At 45.6% G+C, this 14,918-nt stretch overlaps 1 protein-coding gene across 1 annotated transcript in view; it reads left to right on the plus strand.

Annotated features, from left to right (window-relative positions):
• The first annotated feature begins 2,255 nt into the window (after positions 1-2,255).
• Positions 2,256-14,918, plus strand: part of LOC102692706 (endothelin-converting enzyme-like 1) — a 32,252-nt gene continuing 19,589 nt past the window's right edge. Inside the window, exons 1-2 of the mRNA XM_015361755.2 lie at positions 2,256-2,434; positions 8,873-9,965. Of these exons, the coding sequence (XP_015217241.1) occupies positions 9,165-9,965 (801 nt within the window). The 5' untranslated portion in view covers positions 2,256-2,434; positions 8,873-9,164. The remainder of the gene's footprint in view (positions 2,435-8,872; positions 9,966-14,918) is intronic.

A 14,918-nucleotide genomic window follows, 5' to 3' on the forward strand; every position in this document is an offset into this window, starting at 1 on the left:
AGTATATTTATTTTTGTTCTCAGTTTGGTTAGTGTAGATAGGTGTAGAATGCGGAAGACTTTTTTTTTGGTACGGCTTTATTGTTTAGGCACGACCACCTCTTTTTCCCCGGTTCTAGTCCATATATATTTTTTTTCTTTTATAGTCGGTTAGCTTTGCTTGAGTTTTTTTTTTAAGTTTTGTCTTTCCCCTCCCGATTTCAATACGAACGTTTACTCCTGGTTCCCTGGATTTGTGGCGATAAAATTGATTTGTTTTCCCAGGGGAATCCGATCTCTCGGGTGTTCCTTTTATGTTGCGGCTTTTGGTCAAACCCTAGACATATTTTAAGGTTGTAACATAGAACTCAACCGCACAGATACTGTACATCTTAAACCGTAATGTACATACTGCTCCGCTCCCAGCTGGTGGTCCGGCGGGCACCGGCAGGAAGCCTAGGGAATATAAATTGCCTTTTTCAGTTCCCATTTGTCACAGGCTGTGGGGATAGGAGGAGGTGTGACAATAGAGAACAAACTTTTACTACATTGTCTTCCTTCTGCTACTCCCTCTGCGGCCACCGCGTAGCAGAGACCCGGGAACCTAGTCTTTAATGGGACTGACTTTCATTAATCGTTTTTAGCGCCAGAGAGGAAAAGCAGTTCATAGGAACTCGTCAGTCCCTTATTGCAAATAGTACTAATTCCCGGCCCCGAGGGGGTTATATGATGGGACATCACAAGAAGAGCACAGAATACCTGTACACCTCCGGGCACTGTGAACAAACGCAAGCCTCCGGGCTTCAGTCTGTAACACTTCACCAATTAGGACAGCGGAAATAGCCTCTAGTACAGCAGCAGGGCAAGTGGTTTCTCAATGTGCACCAAAGTACTGCGTTCTTTCCTGTTCATGTTTCTTACATCTGCGAATACGAATATTTCACATCGGTAAATTTGTTTCTGCTCTGTATGATACTGAAACTCCCTGTCAGTCCGTGGTCTTTGTGAGCACGGAATTGAAGACCTACTGTGCGGCGGATGGAGACGTTCTGTGGGGGGACTCTGGTCTTAGAGAAACAGTGTGCAGCTGAACTGGGGCTGAGTAAATCACTCGACGGCTATGCAGTCCTGTCACGGATCACCCACACACTGACCCCGGGAGCAGTCCGTTCAAACAGGAGCGGCAGCGGTGTTTGGAAAAGCCCCATCTGTTGCCCGCAAGTTTTCACTGTTCAACGTGCGTTACCTGGTTTTATCTATTTCTGCTGTACTGTATGTCTGTGTGACGTTAACCCTTTTGCCCAGTGTTCAGTAATACAAAATGTCAAAGTATATTTAGTCTTGTTCCAAAAAGGTAACAGTCCAAGCTTCCCGAAATTAAATTTAAAAAAACAAACACTGTTCACATGTGTTTTTGATCAGAAACAAATACTTGATAACTGTGGTCCAGATTACCGGTCGTCCCCTAACCGGCTCGTGTGTGTGGGTGTTCTGCGATGGACTGACGCCAGGGTGTGGTCTGGCCCTGTGCCCGTCGTTATGCTCTGACGTAGAATAAATCGGCGGCTAAAAACCAACGGACAGTTTGTACCACGAGTGATTTATCGGTGTGGAGAAGGGTGGGGTTCAGGGAAAGCACCCCGGATTCCGCACGCTAGCCGGGCGCACAGTTAAAGCGCTTCTAGTCTATGCGTGACACCCACCAAACCCGCTCGCCATTTCGCGGTCCCAACAGCTAGGACAAGATTTACGCGGGTTCCTTTGCATTTGCTGGGGCTATTGTGTAATAAAACTCGACCCCCGGGGGAGGAAGGAACTCGGGACGAGAGTGCACGTACAGGTACTTGCGCTTATGATGATGGTGGCGGTGGTGGCAGTGAGGTAATTAAGCGATGCTGCGACAATATTAGCTTTGGCGTCGGTTTTGTGACTCTATCCCGTGGTTTCTCAGATGCAACGACCTCGTAAGTTCTGTCTCTCCTGGAGTAATCAAGCTGATGATTTAACCCTCTTGAGCCAGAGTGCCACTTTTATTTCAAGTTGCCATATACACTGTGCGGGCGCTCCTGATTCCAGTAAACAGGCTATGAGGTAAGATTTAATGGCACGAGCAATGAGTTGACTCATTTGCATAATAATTGTATATTTAATGTTACAACAGTGGCAGCTCCCTCTGAGTGACACCCCGCGCAGCACAATCTTCGTGCAGGACGTTATATATTTCCCCCAATAGCGAAGACATTTTCCATCAGCACACGCCGCTCTTTAATTTCAGGTGCGGTACAGTAAAGGGTTGGAAACGTAGCGAGCATCACGGCCGCCGCCCCCCGCCCTAAACACCCCCCCTCCGAGCTCTCCCTTACTCATTCGCTCTCTCCAGCCTTGTAGAATCAATGCACCGAGAGCCCTTTCTCTAATCGGGCTTTACAGTTCATCTGTGCGCCTAGCGAACATCGGTAAGTGTCGGCTTTTTAACTACTCTTTCTTATCTTTTCTGATAAAGCAATAGCCGTAGAGCTGCAACCTTTTTAGGCTTAAATACCGTGTCATTTAAAAAATAAACTTTTTTTTCCCATATCGTAACAAACGCGATGAATTTCTACTGACATCTCCGTCAAGTGATTTGGGAAGTGTATTCGTGTGCGTGTTATTTAAAAAGAGTATGTTGCATAGAGCTGTTGGCTTTCTTCTACACGTGTGTTTGATGGGTTTGGTCTTGTTAAAACCGAAATAGCCGGAGTAGGTACAGTATGCAAGGCTCAGAGCGGGAGGGGTTGCACGGTGCGCCCGAACCCTAGCAATACAGGCTCCGCTTATCCCAGGATGTTAATGAGGAACAATCCTCCTAGCCGACACCTGCTGCACTGTAGCGACCCGAGGAAGACGGAAACATCCTTCAAGTCCCGTGGTAACTTTGCGCAAATCCTTGCAACACGTTTTTCGTTTACAGCTGGCTTTTTTCCGGACGGGAGCAATAATGTTAAAATATACAGTACGCGTCTTATCAACTATATATATGAGATGAAGTCTGAAGTGAATTAAAAAAAAGGTGGAACTGTTTATTTTTAAGTTTTCATAAAACAGTGTTGACTAGATGTTCCAACACTGCCATTCCTTTGTAGTATTTTTCAAAAGTCGGTGAGTGTGCAAAATAATCTGAAAAAGTCATTATGACTGCAACAATAATAATAAACGAATCTCCCTATCCATTGCGATGTCCTACTCTGGTGTTATTATCGATGAGGGTGAATGCTCAAAGACTCTGGATTCATACGCTGTGGAATGTTCGTTTGCATTTTAACCGGATTACGCGTTAAAACCTTTATGTGTAACAGTCCTAGTGTGGCGTTATCCGTTTGTGGATAAGAGCTGGCCGAATCCGCTACACCAGGGTGCCTAGCAGCGATTGCGAGAGCGGAGGAGCTGGGTGTGTAATATATAGCCTGTAGTGTTAGGAGACCCCTTAACTCCGAAGTGTCAGAGTAAAAATTTCATCAGTCAGGGTCTGTGATCACTTTGATTAAGGAGTAATAAACCTCTTTAACGCGCTGGAATAGAGTTTCTGGATTGGATGTGTGTGCGTGTATGAAGGGAAAAGACACACTCTCTTCTTTGAAAAGCTGTTTGTCCTTACACAGTCCGTTGGGGAAGCAAGACTGTACAATAACGTGCTTGTATGTATATTTCCCAGTGTGTATGTTGTATTTAGTCAAGCACCCAGTGTACGTCTTAAATGAAAGACCCAGTGGACTCAGTTTTTAAATGTGTTGTAGGTGGAGGAAATAAGCACAGTCGATTAATATCTGTATTCAAGGTGCACACTGCTGTCAGGCTGCGCTGTACTGGGATCACAGAAGTAATTGTAATATTTCAACTCTTATTCTTTATGACTGGAGAAGAAAGGGTGGCGAGGCTGTATCATGTCTTACGCTGTGGAAAAATGTACAGTACTGAATTACATTTTTTTATGATTCAGCTAATTCTGAATACATACTGGGGAGGAGGTAATGGAGATGCCATCAGCCCCCCTGTACTGGGGTGTCGGGGAACAGGGATGCTGTGATCGTGTCAGTGTTTGTGTGTGATCTGTGAGGGGTGAGAGGGGAAACTGTTTTGCTAGGCCGACCGGGAGTGTGATGGATATTTCAGTGCATGGACGATGGCAGGAACCGGTACGACACACGTCAGCTCACATCATCCTGACGGAGCTCCGAATCTGCCAAGGCATTCCCTCATGAAAAAAGAGCCAGAAGGAACAAAGCCGAGCACACAGGGCCATACGCAGGGAGAGAGACCATCGCTCTCTTTTCCGAACTACAGGACCCACACAGGCAGTGAAGTGTGTCTCCTGTTTCCTCATGCACTGCCACATGGGATGGCCAAACCGCCGAGCCCAGATCTGTCAGTCCAGAGGGAGACCCCAATATGGCACGCCCGTCCAACTGTCTCCCTCCACAACTGATGCTTCAGACCATGTAGCAAGCACGGTCTTCAGCATCATCACTGGCCCCTCGGGCTAAACACCACCCCTGTGCGTTCACTGACCTCTCGGGCTAAACGCCACACCTGTGCGTTCACTGACCTCTCGTGCTAAACGTCACACCTGTGCATTCACTGACCTCTCGGGCTAAACACCAGACCTGTGCGTTCACTGACCTCTCAGACTAAATGCCACACCTGTGCGTTTACTGAATTCTCAAAAGGAACGCTGTACCTCTGTGTTCACAGAATTCTAAAACAGAATGCCACACCTGCGCGTTTGCCAAATTCTTGAGGAGAATGCCATACCTGTGCAGTCGCCAAATTCTCGAATGCTTTTCCTCTGTGTTCACTGAATTCTAAAACACTGTACCTTTGTGTTCACTATTCCATTCTAAAATGGAACACCACACCTGTGTGTTCACAGTACAAGTGACACTTGTCCACCTACCGTTTTTCAGGCAGTAACCTCACGTTCTGGTCTCTCCCCACATTTGTGAATGAGACTTTGATTTCCAGTACTGTTCACATTTTTTTTAACTTAGGATACAATCTGATGGAACGTAAATGAAAACAGATGTGGGGTATGTTATAATTGCTCAGCATGCTCATACACTCCACCACTTAATATTGGCATTGTAATTTTTTTGATGAATGTGGTTAGTTATTGCCATTGACATCAAAACCTCTTTCTCCTGGGAGACGGGGGTGATGGGAATGAGGAAGATAATGGACAGTCACCCACATTAATGTGGAGAGGGATCTGTACAGGACAGACACAGCAGTCTGTTCTTGAACTGCCTTTCTAACACTGAGGCTAATATCATTTGCTGTTGCTGGAGCCTCTGTAATTTCCACAACTCAAGTAGGACATGAGATTGACATCTTATCTGAGAGATGGCACTATCAACAGCACAGTGCCCCCGCAGTGTCATCATACTCTCCCACCGATATAGGGTTTCTGGTCCAGAGGGAAGAGCATCACCTGCTGGCCTATAAGAAGCAACGTGTTTTCATTGGAGGTCTCCTGTCATGGTACTGATCAAGCCCATCCTGGCTCGGCTTCTGAGATATGGCTAGATCAGACTTTAGGATGGGGGTGGAATGAAGTCAATGTGGGTATTGAGGGTTGTCTCCGTTTCTTCACATGCTTTCTGTCCAAGACAGCTGATTGAGGTTTTGACTTCCCCATGGGCTATTTTAAACTCTTTTTCTGGGACCAGTCACACTGGAAGGAGGGTGTGAGAGAATGTGTGCAGGGTGGTTATTCAGAGCTACTTAGGTGGCTTCTTGCCAAGGCTAACGAGACTGATTTTTGGACCAGCACCTTCTCCTGGAATGTAATGTTTTTTGACTTTAGCTTTCATCCTCATATCTGAGTACAGGAAACCAGGCCTACATGTGTTCAGTGAAGCCATGTGTCTCTGGAACACAATGGCAGCTCTGTTTCCCTCTGGCTCTAATTGCACACAGACATAGAAATGGAAACTAAGTCTCTGTCACAGACAAACACACATAACAATACACATACGCACATTCACAAGGGCCGAATTTGACAGCGCAAATATTTATATGGCCCCCATCTCCCCCTGACATCACACATTAACAGCACCATAATAAAATAAAGTAGCCTACTCACTCATTTGAATTTCTTCCTCTGAGACTGACACTCCGCCGAGTCATCTACAATCCCTCTGTAGAGCCCTTTGATATGACATACTGCTTTACTTGTGCATCTGTTATATTTTCAGCAAAATGCCGTCTGTCGGTCCAATAGACATCACCTGACTCAAGTTCACTGCTATGGTGTTGCTGGAGGTCGCTGGGGAAGTGAATTCCTCATCATCACTCTGTCTCTTTCCTCCCCAGTCTCACAGCACAGTGCTCTGCTGGCAAGCAGTAAGCTAGAGTTAATAAAGACTTCATGCTCAAACTCTTCGTCAGCTGCAGGCTGGAAGAACATCTCTGTTTTAGCCAGTTTGGCTGTAGCCTTGAATTTCTCTCTCTTCATTTTTCTTTAAAAAGCACCACATCTGTTCTTCTGTGGCAGAAGTAATGTAGTATAACTTTAGATATTATTGTGATGAGCTACGGCTTATTTTGAACATTGTCACTGACTTATATTTTTGTCCTGATGTCTTTTTCCCATAAAACTTTATTTTGTAGTTGGAAAATGTAAACACTGCAATCAACATATTTCTCATGGCCACTCATGTAAGTCTCGTCAATTAAATAAGTTAGTTAAATTTTAATTAAATTTTATATGCATGCACTCAACCCCAGATCTAAACCTGCCCTTAAATCCAATTCTATTTCAGGAAAAACATAATCATCAAGCAAATGACAGGAAACTATTTCAAAAGTCCCATGGGAGAGACAGACTTTCAATATTAGTGGTTTAAATACAAGTGAGTTATGATCAGTATGATAGAATGATAACTGTTTTCCTAAGACGTGCAATGTTTACCTTGCTGTGTGTCACAGATTGAAATACTCAGATGTAGGGGAGGCCAACTCAATATCACACTCTTGAGCTCTTACACAAATCAGAGCAGGAAATCTGGAAAAGGCATCAAGCTTTTTGTTAATTCTGCTAAAGGACCTGAATATCCATTTCACCTCATCATTAGCAGTTCAAACAAGAAGGGGGGCTTCCTCCCTACTGACATCGAGCATGCACCCCTTAGTTCAGCCTGTCAGCCTGTACACGGCTTGTCTGACTTCAGCCTGATCTTGACAGCCGTAGATTAGGCATGATCAGTTTATCCATCAGCAAGAGAGGCTCCCAGACATGCTGTCAAGCTACTAAGCTGAGTGGTGGGTTGATTTGGTGGTAGACATTGCGAAACCAGAGGTTAGGTTACAGGAGGTTAGGAAATTGATAGGCTGTTGGAAATTGAAAGAGCATGCTGGGCCAATGAGCCTTTCATGACTAAAATCCTATCCCATGTGTTGGTGTATGGAAGGACAAAGGGTGTCCAATTCCACCCTGTGCCAAACAGTACTAGATAATGCTAGATTATCCCTAGTTATGGGGATTGCCCTAGTGGAAGCAGGGTTATTTACCAAAATCCTGAGTGGGAATTTCATGTGTCTGAAACAACACAGAGTGGATGCACAAGCACAGGTTTTCTCAGAAGCTTGATCGTGGCGTGCTATCGGAAAGAAAGTCAAAACGAGAAAACGTTCTAGCCAATCGCTAGTCCAGACACCAGTGACATTAGCCTTGGCAAGAAGGAACTGTATAACTCTGAACAACCACCCCAAACATGTACTCTCTCCCTCTCCTTCCAACCCAAGGCAGTGCAAATATCCCAGGCTTACACCACCAGACCAGGGGGAACCTTGTCAAACCTCAATCCCTTGTCTCAAGCAGAAGGAAAGTGGAAAAGCAGGACACAAAGCTCGCTGTCCAAATTAGCACTTTGCCCCTCTTCCACCTGGAAATCTGATTTTACCAGCAGTCAGGAGCAGAGCCAGGCTGGGCCTGGTCACGACTCACACTGACCATCATGTGCATGTTTATGCCACTGGCTGTGAAGATGTGCTTGTGGAAAACAAATTGGACAGTTACCATTTATTAGGCTGCCTCTTGCTTTCATGAGACAGGGCTCAACGGACAGCGCTGGCACTGCCAGCGTGAGGATTGTGGGATTCTGTGGGGGAGCTCAGCTTTCTCATTCAGTTTTAGGCTGGGGGGGCTGCTGCCCTTGAACTCCACCATTTTTATGTAAAAAGAGAAGGGATGATCGAAAGCTTTTGCCAACTTCTAATGATTGCTTTGGCGCTCTGTTTGGGCTCCCTGAAGAACAAGTTAATGTACTGGGATTGTCCTATAATACACAGCTGTATCAGAAAATTAGAGAACACACCTGGCAGCAGGCTGGTCCTCCTCCAGTGCTGATTATAGCTGCTACATATCATGGCACTGATTTCACTAGACGTCCACAGGAGATCTGGGGCCACTCAGCCAGCACCAGAAATAACCAAGGAGCCCATAGATACCCAGTTCTGCCTCCCAGCATGACATTGCTTTTTAGTATAGGACCCAGTGCAGATGCTCATGCAGACGGCTGATATTTCCACCCTGTACTGCACTGGGTGGGAGAAGAGAAGGTGCTTCCATTGTCTTCCTCGTTGTTTTACTGAGGGATTTTAAGCACCAGTGCTGTTCTCCCCCTGGAACTCCATGTGGGTGTGTGCTGTCAATGGGCAACCCACCCTCCAGATCAATAGAGCTCATGAGTCATCGGCACCATCATCCTCTCTGACAGATGAGTGTCGCAAATCAATCCAAACAATTTTAGAGTGTAAGAGGAAAGATGTTCAAAATAAATCCTGACTTTTTAGTGCATTAAAGAATCATCTCTGTTTTCCTCTGTCAACCCCCCCCCCCCCACCATTTCTGTATTTAGAAGCCTGTCCTGACGAAGAGCAGCAGAAGAAGAAGGAGGAGAGAAACGCAAGCGGTCTGGGACTCAATCATACACATATACAGAGACTCAAGATCTGGCATTTATTCAGAGGAATCTTGTTTTAGCATGACCACACAAAACGTGAATCAGTACTACTGTGTTGGGCATGTGACAAGCCGGGAGCAGAAGGCTGGGATTGTCTAGGAAGTGTGGAAAGCGTGGAACAGGGATTTGGGGGTGCTTTTCATTTAGCCTTTTTTCCAAGAGGATTATTTCCTGGAGCCAGACCACAATGGAGAAGACCTACTCGCTGACCGCGCACTACGACGAATTCCAGGAAGTCAAGTATGTCAGCAAGTTCAACAGCGGCACCCTGAGCAACGGGCTCAACCTGCCCCTGCCGGGGGCGAAGCAGCGGCCCGGGCGGGGCGGGGGGGAGCCGGGGGGCCTGCCACGCTGGAGCCGGCGGGAGATCTGCCTGCTGTCGGGCCTGGTGTTCGCCGCCGGGCTCTGCATCATCCTGGGCAGCATGCTGGTGCTCAAGTACCTCTCGCTGGAGCAGGAGTGGACCTGCCTGGAGGACTGCGAGCACAAGAAGACTCTGCTGAAGGCCTCCCGCTTCATCTCTGGCAACATTGACCCCACCATCGACCCCTGCTCCGACTTCTATTCCTTCGCCTGCGGGGGCTGGCTGCGCCGGCACGGGATCCCAGAGGACAAGCTCAGCTACGGCATCATCACCGCCATCGGGGAGCACAACGAGGAGAAGCTGCGGCGCCTGCTTCTGCAGCCTGCGAAGCGCCCGGGCCGCGACTCCGCCGAGCGCAAGGTCAAGGCCTTCTACCGCTCCTGCGTGGACCTGGCCGAGATCGACCGGCTGGGCGCCCAGCCCATGATCGAGGTCATCGAGAGCTGCGGGGGCTGGGACCTGGCCGGGGGAGGCGGGGGAGGCGGAGGGGCCGGCTGGGGCACCGGGCCGCGCCCCGATTTTAACGAGCTCCTGTATCGCACCCAGGGGGTGTACAGCACGGCCGCCTTCTTCTCACTAACCGTCAATGTGGACGACAAGAACTCCTCCCGCAACGCCATCCGGGTGAGTGCTGGCTACCCCTGCTGCCCGGGGAGAAGGAGCCGTCTTCACATGTCCGCCCTCTCCCTGGAGCAGCCTGGCCCCAGCCCTGGTCCTAGAGAGTCCCCATCCAGCTCGTTTCATACGTCCTCTTAAAACACGCCAAGGGAAATCTGGCCCCTGAGATGACAGATCAGGTGATTTTTATTCAAAATGATCTCTGAATTATTTAATTTAGCATATCAATTGTACGATCTGTGGACTGAGGCATTCCAGGACCAGGGCTGGAGACCCTTGCCCTAGATTCTGTGTGTGAAAATCAGACTCTCGTTACACAGCTGTTTTATCATTTCCAGGCAAATACTGTTGTTGTTCTGTGAGCTAAACTCCCTTAAATTCACTCTGAATAAGATGACACCTTTTAAAGCATCCATTTCAGGCTTAAACGCAAGAATACAACATGTAGCATGAGACGTCGCAGACTGCTGGATGTGTTACAGTACACCCAACTCTACAGTTATCCTATATGTATGTATGTCACAAAGCAGAGAGAGGAGCTTTGGGAAATGGAAAAATCACCTACCACAGATCCTAAAGCCATGGAGTAACTGCTGCACTGCCACAGAGCGTTAATTACAGCCCTATTCCAGAGCTCCATAAGCAGATGTTAGGTGATGTTTATATATTACAATCTTTGCAGGGATGAATTCACTCAGAACCTCCAAAACAATGCAATTAACAGTGTGCCACTTAAGCACAAAGACCCAGAAACACACTCCTATGAGGTTTCATTCAAAGAAGTACTAAATGAGTGCTTTCACAGAGGTATTGCATGGGCTGTGGCAGGGCAATCGGCATATAATATCCCCTTCTTGAACACCGTTTGACCTGACAGATACCATTTGCGAGGAGGCCATACTTGTTGATAACATGCTTGCTGCAAAATACAATTAGCTGCTCTTCGTTTCTTTTCAATTTCTGAAATGATTTCAGAAAATGGAAGGTGTGTTACGTTATAATCCTGAAAACGGAACTCAAGGCTTCAATTTATTTGTATAAAGAAATGCTATTAATCAAGATATTTTAGATATCTACTGAGGGTCACAAGAAACCTATCATATATGCGATGGAGTCACGAATTATCAAGAAAATGTGCTCTTTTGTAATGAGCGCACTGACATTTTATGGAACAGATGTAAATTCATAGAGCCAGGTAACATTTGTCATTGTCAGTGTCAGATCCATTGACACTGCTCTTCCAACATTCACTCAAGTTGAGAGACTTTCCCGGGGACTAGAGAATAGCTAATGTAGTGCCCGTCCATAAGAAGGGTAAAAAACTGAACCAAGTAATTATAGACCAGTAAGCTTGATTTCTATTACATGTAAGGTTATAGAACCAATTATTAGAACTTAACTGGAGGCTCATCTATATGGAAATAATATCTTAGGGAATAATAACAAGCAACACCAGTATTAGATACACACAGAGCGTATGGTATAGTGTATTTGGATTTTCAGAAGGCTTTTGATAAAGATTAAGTCTTAAATTATAGAAGGTAGGCAATTCACAGAAATGTGAAGCACTGTGGCATAGTGGTTAGCATTTGTGCCCCATAATTCAATATATTTTATTCATCTCCAGGGGGGCAATTTAATGCTGAGCCCCTCGGTTCAATTCCTGGGATGCTATCTGTATGGAGTTCCTGTGCTCTCCTTGTGTTTGTGTGGGTTTCCTCCGGGTGCTCTGGTTTCTCCAACAGTCCAAAGACATACTGGTACAGTGAAAATGAAATATATCCTCACAAATAAGACACTACCCAGGATGACCACAAGGTGGAATCATTACCTCTACTTTATTGGTTTATCGACAAAAACCCACCCCCAACTCTACCCAAAGACACAGGTAGGTTAAGTGGCTTCTGGAAGAATTGACTCTGGTGTGAGTGTATGTCTGTGTCTGCTCTGCAGTGGTCTGGTGTTCCAGGGTGTATCCTACCTTGTGCCTGTTGCTTGCTGGGATAGACCCCCGTGCCCTTGACATAGCCACAAACACACACACTAAACACATGTAGTACCCCAGGAACTGAACCCAGGCTCCCAGCACTGTACTGCAGCAATGCAGTACCACTGAATAACCACTGAGCCACCGTGCTGCCCTGCTCTTTCACTGATTATGTTTAAATGATGGTTAAAGAAAAACTGTCTGATACAGTATGTATGCCCTGTCAATGGCCGTGCTATGCCACTCTGTTGGCTTTCGTAATCAGAATGATTTTCGGACAATATTTGCTGGCAATAACGCTAATTCAGATACTACTGTATATTTCAGTGTCCTGGCTTATACAGTGTACTGGTTAGGGCTCTTATTTGTCATCAGTTTGTTTACGGCACTACGGGTTTGCCATCACGTGTACTGAAATGCTTGTTTGCTTTTCTGATCCGCACCATGGAATTGCTTTCCAGATGAAGTGGTCAAAGAGAAACTGAATTTAAAACGAAATCAAAAGCAGTCTGAAAAGCAAATTTTAGTTTGCTGCTTGCTTTCCACACATCACTCACTTTGAGATATTGAGATTGTTTCTTAGACTGCCTACAGAGTGAAGGAACAACAGATTTTCTGTTTACAGCTAAAAGTTGCATAAAGGCCTCTGATCAAAATATTAATTAGTTTCTACATTATAATTTAGAATTTCTTAAGTTATTAATATTTCAAAATACTGTACATGTTCTCGACTTTGAAAATGTTTTCTGTATTATTTGTATGATTTCCTTTGACTCTTTTCCATTGTAATATTATCAGAAAGGAGCACATTGTTGTATGTTTTTATGTCCATGTTTCTGATGGGGAGGATACTGGTGTCTTGAAGTGTTGATGCTGATGCAGTCATTTTAGTTTGTTCTAAATGTTTCACAAGTTAAAAATGAATGAAAACCTTTTGCAATCTTACATTTTCCAGCGCTGTTAGGTAAAACGGCATGTTATATGAAGGATGTATCATGATGTTAGGAGCTGAAAGAGGAGTGTTGAAGTGGCTGAATGACTAGTGGCTGGAGAAGGGAGTTTCAGATTGAACAGACCAGAACAGACCAGATTGAACAGATTAGCCATTAATTGAAAAGTAGCTTAAAATGTAGCTAACATCTATTTTTACTATATCTTATAACTTTATTTTGCTGCATCTTTAAAGAAGCATCTCCTGCACTTTTGTATTCAATTTGCCCATTTCAAGCTGTGAGACAGACCAAAAAAATATGGGAAACCAGTGGTGAAATGTATTCCCTTGGTTAGCTACACATGAAGATCTTCATGCAGTGTTAGACTTATAGATGGAATGGCTTATTCTACAGATCAAAGCAGAAAGACCAGTTTGTGAAAACTTCAAAGAAACTACCAATATTGCAGCATTGTTGAGTCAAGCTTCTAAACGTATTGTATCCTCGTCACATGTGCACTCACAGATAACACCCCTCTTCTGACACAGTCACTCACAGATAGCACAGCAATACTGACAGTCACAGATAGCACAGCAATACTGACAGTCACAGATAGCACAGCAATACTGACACAATCACTCACAGATAGCACACCAATACTGACAGAGTCACACACAGATAGCACACCATTACTGACGCAGTCACACAGATAGCACACCATTACTGACGCAGTCACACACAGATTGCACAGCAGTACTGACATAGTCACACAGATACCACAGCAATACTGACACAGTCACTCACAGATAGCACACCAATACTGACACAGTCACACAGATAGCACACCAATACTGACACAGTCACACAGATAGCACACCAATACTGACACAGTCACACAGATAGCACACCAATACTGACACAGTCACACACAGATAGCACAGCAATACTGACACAGTCATTCAGATAGCACAGCAATACTGATACAGTCACACACAGATACCACAGCAATACTGACACAGTCACACACAGATTGCACAGCAGTACTGACATAGTCACACAGATACCACAGCAATACTGACACAGTCACTCACAGATAGCACACCAATACTGACAGAGTCACACACAGATAGCACACCATTACTGACGCAGTCACACAGATAGCACAGCAATACTGACACAGTCACACACAGATTGCACAGCAGTACTGACATAGTCACACAGATACCACAGCAATACTGACACAGTCACACACAGATACCACAGCAATACTGACACAGTCACACACAGATTGCACAGCAGTACTGACATAGTCACACAGATACCACAGCAATACTGACACAGTCACTCACAGATAGCACACCAATACTGACACAGTCACACAGATAGCACAGCAATACTGACACAGTCACACAGATACCACAGCAATACTGTCACAGTCACACACAGATTGCACAGCAATACTGTCACAGTCACACACAGATAGCACAGCAGTACTGACACAGTCACTCACAGATAGCACAGCAATACTGACACAGTCACACACAGATTGCACAGCAATACTGACACATTCGCACACAGATAGCACAGCAATACTGACACAGTCACTCAGATAGCAGAGCAATACTGACACAGTCACACAGATAGCACAGCAATACTGACACAGTCGCACAGATAGCACAGCAATACCGACACAGTCACTCACAGATAACACCATTCTGCTGACAATCACACGCGCACCCACAGATGTGCCTCACAGCACATCTCCTGACATAGACTCTCACTCACAGATAACACACCTCTACAGACTCAGACCCATGTGCTCTCACAGATTTTGATGCCAGTATATAAATATGCAATCTGTGCGTGTACTATGTGCACAGATGCGCATGTGGAAAGGATACTGTGTGTGTCTTTTGTCATGAGTAGCAGTGTCCTGGTTGATTGCTTACCACTCCAGGGATGAGCGATGATAAACAGACCCACACCAGTGAAACAGCACAGCTAGAGTCAAGCATCTTTGGGAATAATGGGGTGTGACAG

Source organism: Lepisosteus oculatus, chromosome 13 (genome assembly GCF_040954835.1).
Source record: "Lepisosteus oculatus isolate fLepOcu1 chromosome 13, fLepOcu1.hap2, whole genome shotgun sequence".
NCBI lineage: Eukaryota > Metazoa > Chordata > Actinopteri > Semionotiformes > Lepisosteidae > Lepisosteus > Lepisosteus oculatus.